Raw genomic sequence first — 15,457 nt, 5'->3', positions numbered from 1 at the left:
GTTTCTTTTTATTTTTGGCCACTTACAATAAAAAGAGAGAAGAAATTATTGAAGAAAAGCAATTAAAAGAGAAACAGGAGAGGTTTGGGTAACTATTAGCTTGGCTGTGTGAAAAGATTAAAAATGTGTGTCCTGGAGAGAGAAGACCAGAGGTACGGCCAAGAGATCAATTGCTAAAGAGATTAATACAGACAAAGAACAGCCAGGTTTCATTTGCCAAGACAAAGGAAGAATGACCCCAAAGATGTTTCAGAGATCCTTAAGGCAAGTGGTAAGCTGGAGAGAAGGGTCATCCAAGAATGCCTATAGAAACTCCGAGGTATATGAATTTTCTTACTAGAATTCAGGCACAGTCCTCCTGAGCTGTCCTAGTCACACATGACATAAGCAACCCATGTGAGCCTTGGCCTGTTTCTCCCAAAAGTATAAGTCATAAACTTTGATGCTACCCATAACAGAAGACCTGTGGGACCATGGTGGCCTCCACCTAAATTTCACAGGATGTTGTAGGCAAGCTTGAGGAAGTCAGCTTTGGATGCTACAGAGTAGAGGAGACTTTTATGGCAGAGCCACCTCAGAGAGCTCCCACTACTTAGTTAGTATCTTGTGGTGCCACAGGAGATGTTTCAGGGTTGTAGGTCAAGCAGCCTATGTCACCAACCTGGAAACCTACAAGCATGAAGTGTCAACCCATACAAACTGTTGGGTAGAGTTACTGGAGCTCAGAAATAACTGGGAGTAGAACTACTTAACATCTTAGAGGCCCAAACCATTGTTCCAGTGTGCTCAGGAAGTCAGACATGGAGTCAAAGGAGGTTTTTGCTTTACCTTTTAAATTTATTTTATTTTTTTCGGCTTTCATACTACAGACTGTTTCTGTGCTTGGTTTTAAACTTATTTGGAAGCAGTTTCTTCTTTTATCCTATTTTTCTCTTCTAACATGAGAAAGTCGAAGATCTTCTTATCCCACCGCTGGATTTGTGAAGCAGATAATTGTGATCAAATGGCAGTAAACTTCCCTCTCAATGAGCTGTGCCTTAATTGTGATTCACTTGCTTTGGATAGCGTCTACAATGTGAATTTTCAGCTATTGGGTTGAGTTGGTGCTGAAAGTCAGTTAAGATTTGGGAACTATGAATCACTTTTGCCTGTGGGAAGGTCATTGATTTTGGTGGCCAGAGACAAAAATCTGCATGTGAATGTATGCTCAGTGGTTTGTGCCGAAACCTAAAGTAACCTGAAAGACTGCACCAATACTGGCGTTGTTGAATGGGTTAGTTTTCACTGGAGAGAAATTTGGATAAAAGACTGAATTGTCTCTGCACATTTTGCTCTGTTTTTCTGTCTTTCCTGTTTCTGTTTAGCACTTTTTGTCACCTGGAACGGTATGGCTTGCTGCCTGTCCCTTCACTGGGACAGAAACTCTCACACAAGAAACATTATATGAGAATATATGCTTTTGCTAATGTAAGAAGCGTAGCATTTCGTCTGCATCTTCCGGTGTGTCAGTCATCTTTCTCATTGTGAGGACAGGGTTCTTGGACATTTAAAAACTCAAAAGGAGGTAACATTAGTTTCACTCATGGTTCAGACATTTCAGTGCATTGTGGCTGGGAGGGGGACAGGAAAGGCTATAACGGGACAAAAGGGAAGTAGAGGAGAACGGAGACAGGAAAGGCCAAGGGGAGATATGGTCCCTGGGGACACTGCATTCAGTGTCCTGCTGCCTCCAACAAGGCCCTGTTTTCCACACATAGTCTCTGTAAATTCTTAATCCTTCAGTGGATAAAGCTAGTCATTAGGTCAGAGAACTTATGATCAAATTCTTTCTGATAACATCCTCCCGGACAAACCAAGAGGTTTGCTTTATCTGGTTTTGGGCATTTCTCTATTCAAACAAGTTATCAGTCAAAATTAATCATCACTACTATGATTGCATGCACTTAAAATGCTTTATGAGCACTGTTTTACTTAATGTTCATGGTAATCCTTTTAGAAAAATATCACCATTCATGAGGAGGGAAACAGAATCCCATAAATGTAAAAAGTGGGCCTTACAAAGGTATTGATTATCTGGGATGGGATTCAAACTTGAATTTAGATTTAGCGTTAGATGTGGAACTAAAAACAATACAAAAAGAAATGAGATTTCAACACATAAATGACAAACCCACTTACACGTATGTGGTAATGGAGCTAAAGCAGAGAGCAGGCATTGGAACATTTCAGGGATAGTACTGTAAGAAGAATCTGTATAGTGTACTGAGTAAGCATTTTTGTGTTGCAAGGCAGAGCTGAACACATTATATTCTCTTTGAGATGTTTGCTTAGTAAATGGAAAAAATATATCCTATTATCAAGTATATTGCATTACCATGTTACTATCTAAATCTAGAGCTCTTGGTTCTTAGAGGACAGCGTTTCTAGTGTTCTCTATATCTGTGATTCCCACTTTCTTAAGGCTAATGTCCAGTATAGCAGAGATAAGGGCATGTCTTATGTAGACTATCTCTGGATTTTTATTTTATTCCCTTTGACCAAATAAATTCTTCTTTCTTTTTATCCTGTAGGGTAGTTTTAGATGTAAGTTTTGTTTTGTTGTTCGTCTGAGACACACTACATTATGTAGCCCTGGTGGTCTGGAATTCTCTTTGCAGGTCAGGTTGGCCTTGAACTCACAGAGGTCTACTTTCCTTTGCCTCCAGAATGCTGGATTAAAGGTGTATGGACCAAGGCTGGCTTTGCTTGTTTATCTCCTGTCCAAATTTTCCTTTGTTTGCCGAGGGTTTTGTTTATTTGTTCTTGACTTGGAAGAGGTCTGTTTACTCACGAGAACCCATAGACTTCTATATAGTTGTACTGGCAGTAATTAGACCCAGTGATGACTTTCTTCTTTGTGTAAACTGAAGCTTAAGAGCTGGCTTTTAGGGACTAAGCCACTACCTAAAGACTATACATGGACTGACCCTGGACTCTGACCTCATAGGTAGCAATGAATATCCTAGTAAGAGCACCAGTGGAAGGGGAAACCCTGAGTCCTGCTAAAACTGAACCCCCAGTGAACTAGACTGTTGGGGGGAGGGCGGCAATGGGGGGAGGGTTGGGAGGGGAACACCCATAAGGAAGGGGAGGGGGGAGGGGGATGTTTGCCCGGAAACCGGGAAAGGGAATAACACTTGAAATGTATATAAGAAATACTCAAGTTAATAAAAAAAATATATATTTATTGAAAAAAAAGAGCTGGCTTTTAAGTTCCAGAGAATTGCTCCTCTTTCTTATACCACTGGAAACTACTAACTGGCTTCGGAAGTGAGCATTTCTTCTTCCTCAGCTCTGTGCATCAGGTAACCAGAATGTACATACAGAGAGATAAGCTCTAGCAACACAAATACTGTAGCATCAAAGCCACCAATTTATAGGATGTCGGTGAAAGGGGAACAGATTTTGGTGAAATCTAGTCAAAGCAAACCTCTCTAAATCAGGTTTCTCTTAGAATGAACAGTGGTTAAGTCAATTACCCTACGTGACTCAAAACTGGCTCACATCCCTTGTGATGCTTAGATAGAAAACCAATACTATAGACTGTCTCTAATTAAGACCAGGCATTCTAGTTTCCTATGGAACACACAATTATGTCTAGTATTGGCCCAAACATGCTCTCTGGGTTCTGAATAGGTGGTGCAGTGATTGGGAGTGGGAGAAATGATCTCGATCTTGTTGGCTTATGCTAACCACAAATATTTCTTTCGGTAGGGCACAGAGTAATCCTTGTCCTCAAGAGTCTCTAATGAAATCTCTGAAAGCATGAAATGTAATTGAACTCAGAGTTTTTCAGATGAGCATGGTTGTCTGTGTGAATGAAAATGAGATTTAGTTGGGCTGGTTTCGAAGTTCCTTGGTCTTCTTGTCTGTATTTACTCTTTCCGCTCCTGGGGCATAAAAAATGGTCCTGTTAAATCAGACCGGCAAAATAGCAAGGTTCCCTGTTTGATTTACTCATGCCACATGCCACGTAAAACCATGGAGACTGGTATGAATGCCACATTTGAGAAAATCTCCCATTTGGGAAAACATACTGGGGCACATTAAAAAGGGATTAAATGGATTTCTTTTCTCAAGACATGTTTGGTAGGTAGAAAGGAATTCTGAGGTGGCTCCTGGGTAATGGTCTAGCTAAAGATGTTTCTCCTGGAAATTGCTCCACGGGGCTCCACATCATCAAGTGGGGGGAAGGGGAAAACGGAAGAAGCAAGCTTTCATTTACCCTGAAAGCGGAAGCTGACAGATGAAATCCTGACCTGCTGCAGAGCCAGCAGCAGCTCACACATCTCAAAGCTTTGCTGAGCCCAGGGAACACCAAGCATGATCCACTTCCCTGTTCTACATTTACAGAATGCAGACACTGAGTGTGACCCAGTTAGTTGATTTCCACAGCTTGTACTGCAGGCTTCCTTTATTCAAAAGGTCTCCATGCTGTTATTTTTAAGTTGGATCACAAAGCTAGTGGATTTAAAAATGCTGGTGTAATATACAGATGTATCCAGAAAATGGAGTTTCTTCCAGAGTGGTGTTTGTTCCAAAGCACAGCAAGTTTTATGGAAGTTTGTGAGATGTTCAATGGTTGTTCCTGGAGACCTAAATTCCTGGGAGGGAAGGGCATGGTGGAAAGATTGGGAACCACACTACCCTCCAACAGGTAGAGGATTCAGGACCTCAAAAAGGAATGGCTTTCACAGTACTTGCTCTATTGGAAGCAAAATGACTCTGTGTTAATTGAAAATTATAGTATTTTAGAAAGGGTTGTAGTGTGAAGTAGCTATTTTACAAGTATTTTATTGCTTGGAGTGTAGAAAGTTGAGGCCGGAAAGGTAGCTCAGTGGTAAGAGCACTTGCTTCTCTCAAGATCCTGTCTGGTGACTTAAAATTCACCTGTAACTTCGATTCCAAGAGACGTGACAGCCTTCAAGTCTTCCCAAGCACACACGGCATGTATGTATCATACATGCCAACACACAAACAGATAAATAGTTGCAAAGCTGAAAGAATGTGCAGTGTGGTTTCTGTTATCGTCTTACTGCTCCAATGCTTAAGTTTTATTAGCAATTAGAATGCTTATGGGTACTTCCTATACAAAAGCCATTCATTAATTCCATTTGCCACAACTTGCTACCTAGTAAGTCCTACTGACTCATATTCTAACAGGACTTGCAAATCATTACCAAAACCACTGCAATGCAGGAGTTCAGTGGGATTAGATTGTGCAGTTGCTGTTTAAAATCTGTGTTTGGTAACCTCTTACTGGTATGAAATATAATATCACACCAGTGTTATGAAATATAATGTGGCAGTGGGCAGGGGCTAGGGAGTACCTGGCAGGCCAGTGCCAAGGTGTTCCCCTGAGCAATCATGCCATGAGACAATTTATATGTGGGAAATGGAGAGGAACAAGGACCTGGAGAAAGGGCAGAGGCAGACAAATGGGAACAAAGCCATGGAGGTAGAGAAGGGGAGACGGACAGAGAAGAACAGAAACGTGGGCAGGAACATGTGAGAGCAGAGAGAAAGAGAAAGAAAGAGAGCTGGGGTGGCAAAGATTCCTTTTTCTATGCCACTGGGTGCATCACCCGCACCTGGCAGAGGTAATGGTGGCAGGTGATGACATGAGCTGTTGCTATGTCTCTGGGAAGTCTAGCCGAATCAGCTATAAGCCAGCGCTTAGTGTTTGATCTTTAAACTGTTACTTAAAATTTTTTTATGTATATAGGTGTTTTTCTTGCATATATGTCTATAAACCATGAATGTGCCTAGTGTCCACAGAGACCAAACAAGAGCATCATATCCACTAAAACTGGAGTAACAGATGGTTGTGAGCTACTAAGTAGGTTCTGGGAGTTAAATTTGAATCCTCTGTAACAGCTCCCAGCACTTTTAACTGCTGAGTCATCTTTCTAGTCTCAAGACACTTGACACTTGGATTTGGCTTCTGTTCCTCAACTGCCAAACAAGCTCTTTTCAAAAGGGAATAATTAGTGTTTGAAATCTTAACCTTGTAAAGCAAAAAAAAAATGTGTAAAAAGAGTCAACATTATCTATTGTTATAAATCTTCCCTTTTAGACAAAAGGAAGTTCTATATAGAGCTAAAAGGAAAGACATTCTCGCTATACCCTTGTAAAACCTTCAGAGAGTTAATTTGCTTAAAATAGTTAGTGAGTTGAAAATTGAATATATATATGTATATATATATATGATACATCTCATTTCTTATGTATCTAGGATTGTGTCTAAAGGACATTTTACATGTAGGAAATATACAGATGAAAGTAGACATAGGATATTTGATGATGAGAGAGAGAGGTCAAGCATCAGAAATGGCAAGCACTGGTCACTTAATCAAGCCAAGTCGTAAGGCAGCACTGTGAGCACGGCCATTTGGAGGCTTGTTCCTTGATGATCTGTATTCCTAAAGAAGCCTCCTGTGTCTGCTAATGTCACCTGTATAAAAGAGACCTTGTTTTCACTTGACACTTGGATTTCGTTTAGCCTTATCCAGCAAAGTATGATGGTGATGTATCCATGTGCTTTGATCGAGAATGTCCCACATAGGCTCATGAATTTGAACACTTGGCCTTCAGTTGGTGGCTATGTAAGGGAGATTTAGGAGGTGTGACCCTGTGGAAAGAAGTATATGGCTGAGAGTGGGCTGTGGCACATGCTCTTTCCTCCTTTCTCCTATGCCACCCCTACTTGCAGTTAAGACATGCATCCTGGCTTCCTGCTCTTGCCACCATACCTGTATGCCATGACGAACCCTAATCCCTCTGGAACCATAAACCACTTCTTATATAAATTTCTTTGGTTGTGTTTTATCACAGCAATAGAAAATTGATACAATATCAAACAGAGGGATTTGTTTTTGTTTTGTTTTGTTTACGTAATTTCACCCAGAGGACATTTACAGGGCAAAGATTTAAAGGTCTACATGATAGTAAGCCTATTGATAGATTTTAGGATTTGAGAATGTAGCAATAAAGCTCTTCTAGAAGGAGAAAACCAAAAATTATACTTTATGGTGCTTTAGTGTTAATCCTGAGATTCATGAGAGCAAAAAAAAACTGCGAATTCCACAATTTTGAGTCAAATTCCAAGCAAGCTTTAACTAAGTACTGACCAGGATGGACTTTGATCAGGTCCACTCTCTAGAATCCCACCTAGTGGAGATGAGTTACAGATTGTGGGACTTTTTAAGGGCCAAACCATGTGGATACCATATTTCCCATGTGGCTTTGTTATTTTTCTAAGAACTACAACTCCCAGGATTCCCTTGGCCTAGGGTAGGTGAAGCTTGCTAGTTGACTTTGGTGCTAACATAAAATTTTGGGGATAGTGAATGAGGCTGACAAAAGACAGATTAACTGAAGGAAGAAGTTGTTGGTGTACACATAGAGCCAGGAAAAGAAATAATTGGCTTTGGTTGGAGAGTTGGCTCAGTGGCTAAACACTTGTTGTTGCAAAGGACCTGGGTTTGATTCCCAGTACCCACTTGGAGGCTCACCATCTCCTCAAGCACTAGCACCTTTGGTACACAGATACACATGAAGGCAAGAACGTATGAAGTTGTGGAAGTTTATGGCGCTGTCAGTTTACTTGTGAGAAGTTTTGCTTTTTCCTTTCCAGACAGGAGCCTCTCTGTGTCCCTGCTATGGCTTGATCCACGTGTAGAGGGAACTTATTTTTCCAGTAGATATTCCTTTGCTCAGATATTGGAAGAATCAGAAAAGCTTGTCTCTGCATGTCTCAATTCTCAGATTCTCTAGCCTTCCACAGTTTCTGCCACAGTATAATTTATTAGCAAGCCATATATCTTTTTATTGCATGCACTCTATAACCAGCTTCCATAAGAAAACTTCAAGTATTAACTCAGTGTGTATAAAAAGAGATGCGGATCTTTACACTAAGAGATAGCATTTGATGACTTCTTGACATGTAAAGTTCAAAGATGGCAATTGGAAAATTATGTAGCACATTTCAAAATCAGTTCTAGATTTCACCCCTAAACAGGCAGCAACTAATACACTGTTTCTTAAAGCTTATATACTCTTAAAATGACAAAAAATATTTTGATGAAAGAAATCATTACAGAGATAGAATGTACTGGATTATACTTTCTCATGATAACAACAATTTAAGTACATTGGAGAAAAAATTCAATAGAGTCACATTGAAACTTTACTGTTTTGAACTATTTGTAAATGAGTAGAAGAAGCAATTAGTAGATCCCTACTATTAATGTATGTTTTACTAAGAGTTTATATTCAGGACCCAAGAATTCATTTGCAATTTTGGGTGAAAGAGTGTTATATTCATTGCTGGGTGATGGTGGTGACTACCTTAATCCTCACATTCAGGAGGAAGAGGCAGGCGAATCTTGATGAACTCAAGGTCTGCCTGGTCTTTAGATTGAGTTCTAGGACAGCTAGGGCTACACAGAGAAACCTTGTCTCAAAAAGCAAATGAAAACAACCAACCAACCAACCTACCTACCAAACAGTGTCATATACAAACTTTGGCTACGCCCTCAGCTTAGAAGAGAAGAACGTGCTGCCCTGTGTGGCAACATGGATGGTGCAATAGGTTATGCAGTAGAAAAAGAAGTAAGGTGTAGAAAGGTGATGCCCATTTCCAATCACGGGGAACCTAAATGCACAGACTTAGAAACAGAGTGGAATGGTCTTTATCATAGGTGGGGATCAAGAAGACTGGGAAGATCCTTGTAAATGGTGTTTCTAGAGTGACTAGACAGATTGCCACAGGGCCCTTTGTTCATAAGTAAGCAATGGCAAAGGAAGCCAGAATAAATGGCTTTAACAAAGCAGAATGTTAATTAATGTCTTAATAAGAACTTCCCACTTACTACCCCCAGGCTTCGTCTTTTAATCATATTACATGGCAATCAGTTTCAACATATTAATTGTGCATGAGACACTGAGACTATGGTGGACATAAAGCGAAATCATGAATAAACCCATTAATTATTTACTCAGTATTTATTGAGTCCCTCTTGTTTGCTACATATAGTTTAGAGGCATGGAGAGTACAGTGGTGAGCAACATTATTAAGGGTTTTTTTGTGGTGCTTGTTTGTTTGTGTGTTTCTCAGTAGAGAGTTTGATTGACAGATACTGATGTACTGGCATGGACAGAGGGAAGATCAAGAGGATGGCAAAGACAGGTCCATCTATATTGGTGTAATTTCTCAATAAGAGAATAGATGGAGTCAAGGTTGATTCATACGTTTCTAGCTTGAATAACTAGGACAAAGTTCAGAGGAGGGAGACACAATGACTTCATTTTTTAATTGAATAATTTGGATGTCTACAGAATATTCAAATAATGATACTGAGAACAAGCTAGATTCATGTACCTGTGAAGTGAAAATGCATGAAGAACAAAGATCAAAATAAAAATTTAATGAATGCTTTGTGAATAAATCGACAAAAAATTATAATAATTTATAGATTCACACACCCACATACACACACAGAGATTATCTACCTAGCTATTCGTCTAATATCTTTCTATAAGTCTATGTATATATGTATGTATGTATGTATGTATGTATGTATGTATGTATGTATGTATCTATCTATCTATCTATCTATCTATCATCTACCTATTTTTGAGATAAGGTTTTAGTTTGTAGCTTTGGATGTCCTGGAAATTACTTTGTAAACCAGGATGACCTTGAACTCAAGAGACCCACCTGATTCTGTTTTCAGAGTGCTGGGATCAAAGATGTATGCCACCAGGTGTGGGGTGGCTAGTTGTGAAAGGTACCCTGATACCTGGTCAAGACATGTTGAATACCCAGAAATCCTAATAGGGATGGCAGGTACATTCCCAGGCTCCCAGATCAGGGTCTCACTAGCTGCAGCCCCCCACAAAACTCTGTAGAGAGGTTTGAGACAGACCAAGTCATGTAGAGCAATGCCTCAAGTCTCTCCTCCACAGGTGAGGGCATGACCACAGGTCACATAGGCTCAAAATCGATCAGTCATAGAGACAGGACTAGCCCCTGAATATGTAGATGAGGTCACCCACGCCAAAAAAAGAGACCCCTGTATTTAAGGGTCATGTTCAGAATTAAAGGTGTGCAAGAATCACTCCATTGTCTGAGAGCTTTTGTCAGGAAAGCTGTAAGACCACCGCTTGGGGAAAGAGATCTGCTCTCTCAAAATTGCTGCCAGAAGCCCTCCTGCACCCCTCATCAGCTAGTGTGTCTCATGCTGACTAAGCCTGGCCTGAAATGGAGGTGGAACAACACCTGCCCGAGTTCTCTTCCTTTCTCTTGGACACAAGATCTGCCAGAGCAGAGATCTCCATGGAAAACCTCCAACATAAAGACCCCAAACCATGCCCAGCTTATCTTTTAAGTTTTTTTCTTATTTTTATGCAATTAACAATCTTTAATACAAAACAGTATAAGGATTAAGCAAAAGACAGATGTGAAAATTTTGTAAGAGATTAGTAGAGAGGAGGAACTAGTATTGAAATAGGAAGACAGTCTTAAAAAACTAGCGCTCTAGGTAGTGACCTAGGAGACTATCCAGTGGTGGGCATTTGAAAGAAAGTGAAAAGTGAAGGAACAGAGTACACTTTGCAACAGCCCCACATAAGAAAACCAAAGAAGGCCTGCGACTGAAGCTGACTGTGTGACCTCTCTGTTCCCAGATCCCATGAGGAGAGAGCTGGATTCTCAAAAGTGGGGAAAATCCTAAGAGCACAGGCGAGACCACCATTTCTGCTCACAATCCTGGCCCAGATGCACCTGGAGCCCTCTGGACACAGGAACCTAGAAGGGGTCTGGGACAGGATACTTCCAATTTCTGCCTGCGCCGAGTTGGCCCAGCATCACAGCTCTCTGTACCCAGATCCTGCTGGGAAAAAGCTGGTCTCCAGGAGTGATGGCACACAGGTTTACAAGAGGGCAAAGCCATTGTCAGAGTCAGTAAGACCAGCTAACACCAGAGATAAGCAGATGGCAAGAGGCAAGGACAAGAACCTAAGCAACAGAAACCAAGGCCGCTTGTCATTACCAGAACCCAGTTCCCACACCACAGCAAGCCCTGGATGCCCCAACATATGAAAAACAAGATTTGGATTTAAAATCACAACTCATGATGATGTTAGAAGACATTAAGAAGGACATAAATAACCCCTTTAAAGAAATATAGGATAACACAGGTAAAAAGGTAGAAGCCCTTAAAAAGGAACAAAAAGATTCCCTTAAAGAGTTACAGAAAAGCACATCCAAGCAGGTGAAGAAATTGAACAAAACTATCCAGGATAAAAAAATGGAAATAGAAACAATAAAGAAATCACAAGGGGAGATAACCCTGGAGATAGAAAACCTAGGAAAGAGATCAGGAGTCATAGATGCAAGTATCACCAACAGAATACAAGAGATAGAAAAGAAAGTCTCAGGGGCAGAAGATAGCATATCAAAGAAAATGCAAAATGCAAAATGCAAAAAGCTCCTAACCTAAATCATCCAGGAAAACCAGGACATGATGAGAAGATCAAACCTAAGGATAATAGGTAGAGAAGAGAGTGAAGATTCTCAACTTAAAGGGCCAGTAAACATCTTCAACAAAATTATAGAAGAAAACTTCCTTAACTTAAAGAAGGAGATGCCCATGAGCATACAAGAAGCCTACAAAACTCCAAACATATTGAACCAGAAATAAAATTCCTCCTGTCACATAATAAACAAAACACCAAATGCACAGAACACAGAAAGAAAATCAAAATGATAAAGGAAAAAGGTCAAGTAACATAAAGGCAGGCCTATCAGAATTACACCAGACTTCTCAACAGAGACTGTGAGAGCCCGAAGATTCTGGGCAGATGTCATACAGACCTTAAGAGAACACAAATGTCAGCCCAGGCTACTATATCCAGCAAAACTCTCAATTACCATAGAAGGAGAAACCAAGATATTCCATGACAAAACCAAATTTACACAATATCTTTCTACAAATCCAGGCCTATAAAGGATAGTAGATGGAAAACTCCAACATAAGGAGGCAAGCTACACCCTAGAAAAAGCAAGAAAGTTGCCTTTTTGCAACAAACCCAAAAGAAGAGAATCACACAAACATAATTCTATCTCTAACAACAAAAATAACAGGAAACAACAATCATTGGTCCCTAATATCTCTCAATATCAATGAACTCAGTTCCTCAATAAAAAGACATAGACTAACAAACTGGAAACAGAAAGAAGATCCAGCATTTTGGTGCATACAGGAAACACACCTCAGTGACAAAGACAGACACTACTTCAGGGTAAAAAACAATTTTCCCAGCAAATATTCTAAAGAATCAAGCTAGAGCAGCCATTCTAACATCGAATAAAATTGACTTTCTACCAAAAGTTATCAAAAATGATAAGGAAGGACACTTGATATTCATCAAAGGAAAAATCCACCAAGATGAACTCTCAATCCTGAATATCAATGCTCCAAGTGCAAGGGCACCTACATTTATAAAAGAAAACTTATTAAAGCTCAAAGCACACATTGTACATCACACAATAATAGTGGGAGACTTCAAGACCCCACTCTCATCAATGGGCAGATCATGGAAACAGAAACTAAACAGAGACACAGTAAACTAACAGACATTATGAACCAAGTGGATTTTAACACACACACACACACACACACACACACACACACACACACACACACACACACACACACACATATATATATATATATATATATATATATATATATATATATATATATATACATCTCCAAAGTTAACCATATAATCAGTCACAAAACTGGCCACAGTAGATACAAGAAGACTGAAAAAATTCCATGCATCCTATCAGATCACCATGGACTAAGACTGGTCTTCAATAACAACAAAACTGAGAGAAAGCCCACATATACATGGAAGTTGAACAATGTGCTATACAATGATAACTTGGTCAAGGGAAGAATCAAGAAAGACATTAAACACTATTTATTTATTTATTTATTTATTTATTTATTTATTTATTTATTTATTTATTTTTGGTGGATTTTGTTTGTTTATTTCCCAAACGTAAGTCTTACTGTGTAGCCCAGGGTGGCTTCAGACTTGTCCTCCTCCCGTCTCTTCCTCTGGATGTTGGGACTTCCAATGGACAAACATGTCACGCTCAGCCTCCACCTTACCCTTTAACCCTGACGTCTAAGTCTATCTATTCTATACTGTCAGTGGTTAGCTCAGTTTTTAAGCACTCACCCTTTGTGTGGCAGGTGCCTGGGATATATCTGTGATTGAGAGAGTTATATGGTCTTTGTCTTTCCTGTCTTGAAGTTTATGGTGACAGCAGTAACCATGCTGGTGTGGATAGGCTGTTCATGGAACAGAGAGGGGCACAGAGGCAGATGCTCCAGAGTAGGGGAAGCTGGTGAGAACCTCTCTCTTTTCACATATATTTATTTTATGTGTGTTTTATGTGTGTGTGGGTACACACATGCCACTGTGCACACGTGGAGGTCTGACAACAGATGGCAGGTGTTGGTTCTTTGCTTCTGCTGTGTGGGTTCTGGGGTCAAACTCAGTTGTTAGGCCTGGTGGCAGGCACCTATATTCACCAGGCCAACTTAGTATCCTGTAAGGTCACTTGGAGGAAGGAAATGCTCGAGAGATAGGACATGTGTAGGAGTTAAAGCCTGATATTTAAAATGTTGTGATCCTTATGAGAGAAATCAGCACATTCAAGGAAAAGAAGAAAACTGAGCCTACCTGGACATAAAGGTATGTAAAGAATTAATATTGGGGAAGGGAAAGGAAAAAAAGTACTCTGGTTGGTTTTCAATTCGATTCCAGCTATATGTATAAAAAGTTCTGTAAGGAAGTTCTGATTTGTAGTACAAATTTAAAATCAAGACTTTTTAGAATTTAATGAAAATGAAGGCACAACATACCCAAACTTATGGGACACAATGAAAACAGTGCTAAGAGGAAAACCTCTCCAAAAAGAAACTGGAGGAAGCATACATGAGCAGCTTGATAGCCCACTTAAATGCACTAGAACAAAGAGAAGCAAATACACCCAAATAATCAAACTCAGATCTGAAATCAACTAAGTAGAAACAAAAAGAACTATGCAAAAATCTCATCAATGGGCAGATCATGGAAACAGAATAAATAAATAAATAAATAAATAAATAAATAAATAAATAAATAAATAAATAAATAAAAGTGTTTAATGTCTTTCTTGATTCTTCCCTTGACCAAGTTATCATTGTATAGCACATTGTTCAACTTCCATGTATATGTGGGCTTTCTCTCACTTTTGTTGTTATTGATGACCAGTCTTAGTCCATGGTGATCTGAAATCAACTAAGTAGAAACAAAAAGAACTATGCTGTTTTTTTGAGAAAATCAACAAGATAGATAAACCGTTAGCCAGACTAAGCAGAGGGCACAGAGACAATATCCAAACTAACAAAATCAGAAATGAAAAAGGAGACATAACAACAGAAACTGAGGAAACTCAAAAAATTGACTTATCTTACTGCAAAAGCCTATACTCAACAAAACTGGAAAATCTGAACGACATGGACAATTTTCTAGACAGATATCAGGTACTAAAGTTAAATCCGGATCAGATAAACCATCTAAACAGTTCCATAATGCCTAAAGAAATAGAAGCATTTATTAAAAATCTCCCAACCAAAACAAAACCCAGGACCAGATGCAGAATTCAGTCAGACATTCATAGAAGACCTAATATAATACTGTCCAAACTATTCCACAAAATAGGAACAGAAGGAACACTACCCAATTCACTCTCTGAAATCAAAATTATGCTTACACCTAAACCACACAAAGACCCAACAAAGAGAACTTCAGAACAATTTCCCTTATGGTCATAGATGTAAAATACTCAATAAAATACTTGCAAACAAATCCAAGAACATATCAAAATGATCATCCATCATGATCAAGTAGGCTTCATCCCCAGGATGCAAGAATTGTTCAATATATGGAAATTTATCAATGTAATCCAGTATATAAACAAACTCAAAGAAAAAAAAACCACACAGTCATCTCATTAAATGCTGAGAAGACATTTGTCAAAATTCAACACCCCTTCATTTTAAAAGTCTTAGAAAGATAAATATTCAAGGCTTATACCTAAGCATAGTAAAAGCAATAAACAGCAAACCAGTAGCCAACATCAAACTAAATGGAGAGAAACTTGAAGCAACTGCACTAAGATCAGGAACTAGACAAGGCTGTCCATTCTCTCCGCACCTATTCAAATTAGTGCTCAAAGTCCTATCCAGAACAATCAGACAACAAATGGAGGTCAAAGGGATACGAATTGGAAAGGAAGAAGTCAAAATTTTGCAGATGATATGATAGTATACTTATGTGACCCCCAAAATTC

General features: G+C 39.4%; 1 protein-coding gene across 2 annotated transcripts in view; it reads left to right on the top strand.

Annotated features, from left to right (window-relative positions):
* LOC148006891 (uncharacterized) overlaps positions 1 to 11,807 on the top strand; it is a 61,884-nt gene extending 50,077 nt beyond the window's left edge. For both annotated transcript variants that reach the window (XM_087597890.1, XM_087597879.1), the window contains exon 7: positions 10,729 to 11,807. In XM_087597890.1, the coding sequence (XP_087454016.1) occupies positions 10,729 to 11,143 (415 nt within the window). In that variant the 3' untranslated portion in view covers positions 11,144 to 11,807. The remainder of the gene's footprint in view (positions 1 to 10,728) is intronic.
* Positions 11,808 to 15,457: the final 3,650 nt, after the last annotated feature.

The sequence above is a fragment of the Rattus norvegicus genome, chromosome 1 (genome assembly GCF_021556685.1).
Source record: "Rattus norvegicus strain SHRSP/BbbUtx chromosome 1, alternate assembly SHRSP_T2T, whole genome shotgun sequence".
Classification (NCBI taxonomy): domain Eukaryota; kingdom Metazoa; phylum Chordata; class Mammalia; order Rodentia; family Muridae; genus Rattus; species Rattus norvegicus.
The sequence above is the reverse complement of the archived record's forward strand: the minus strand, read 5'-3'. Positions and strand labels throughout refer to the sequence as shown.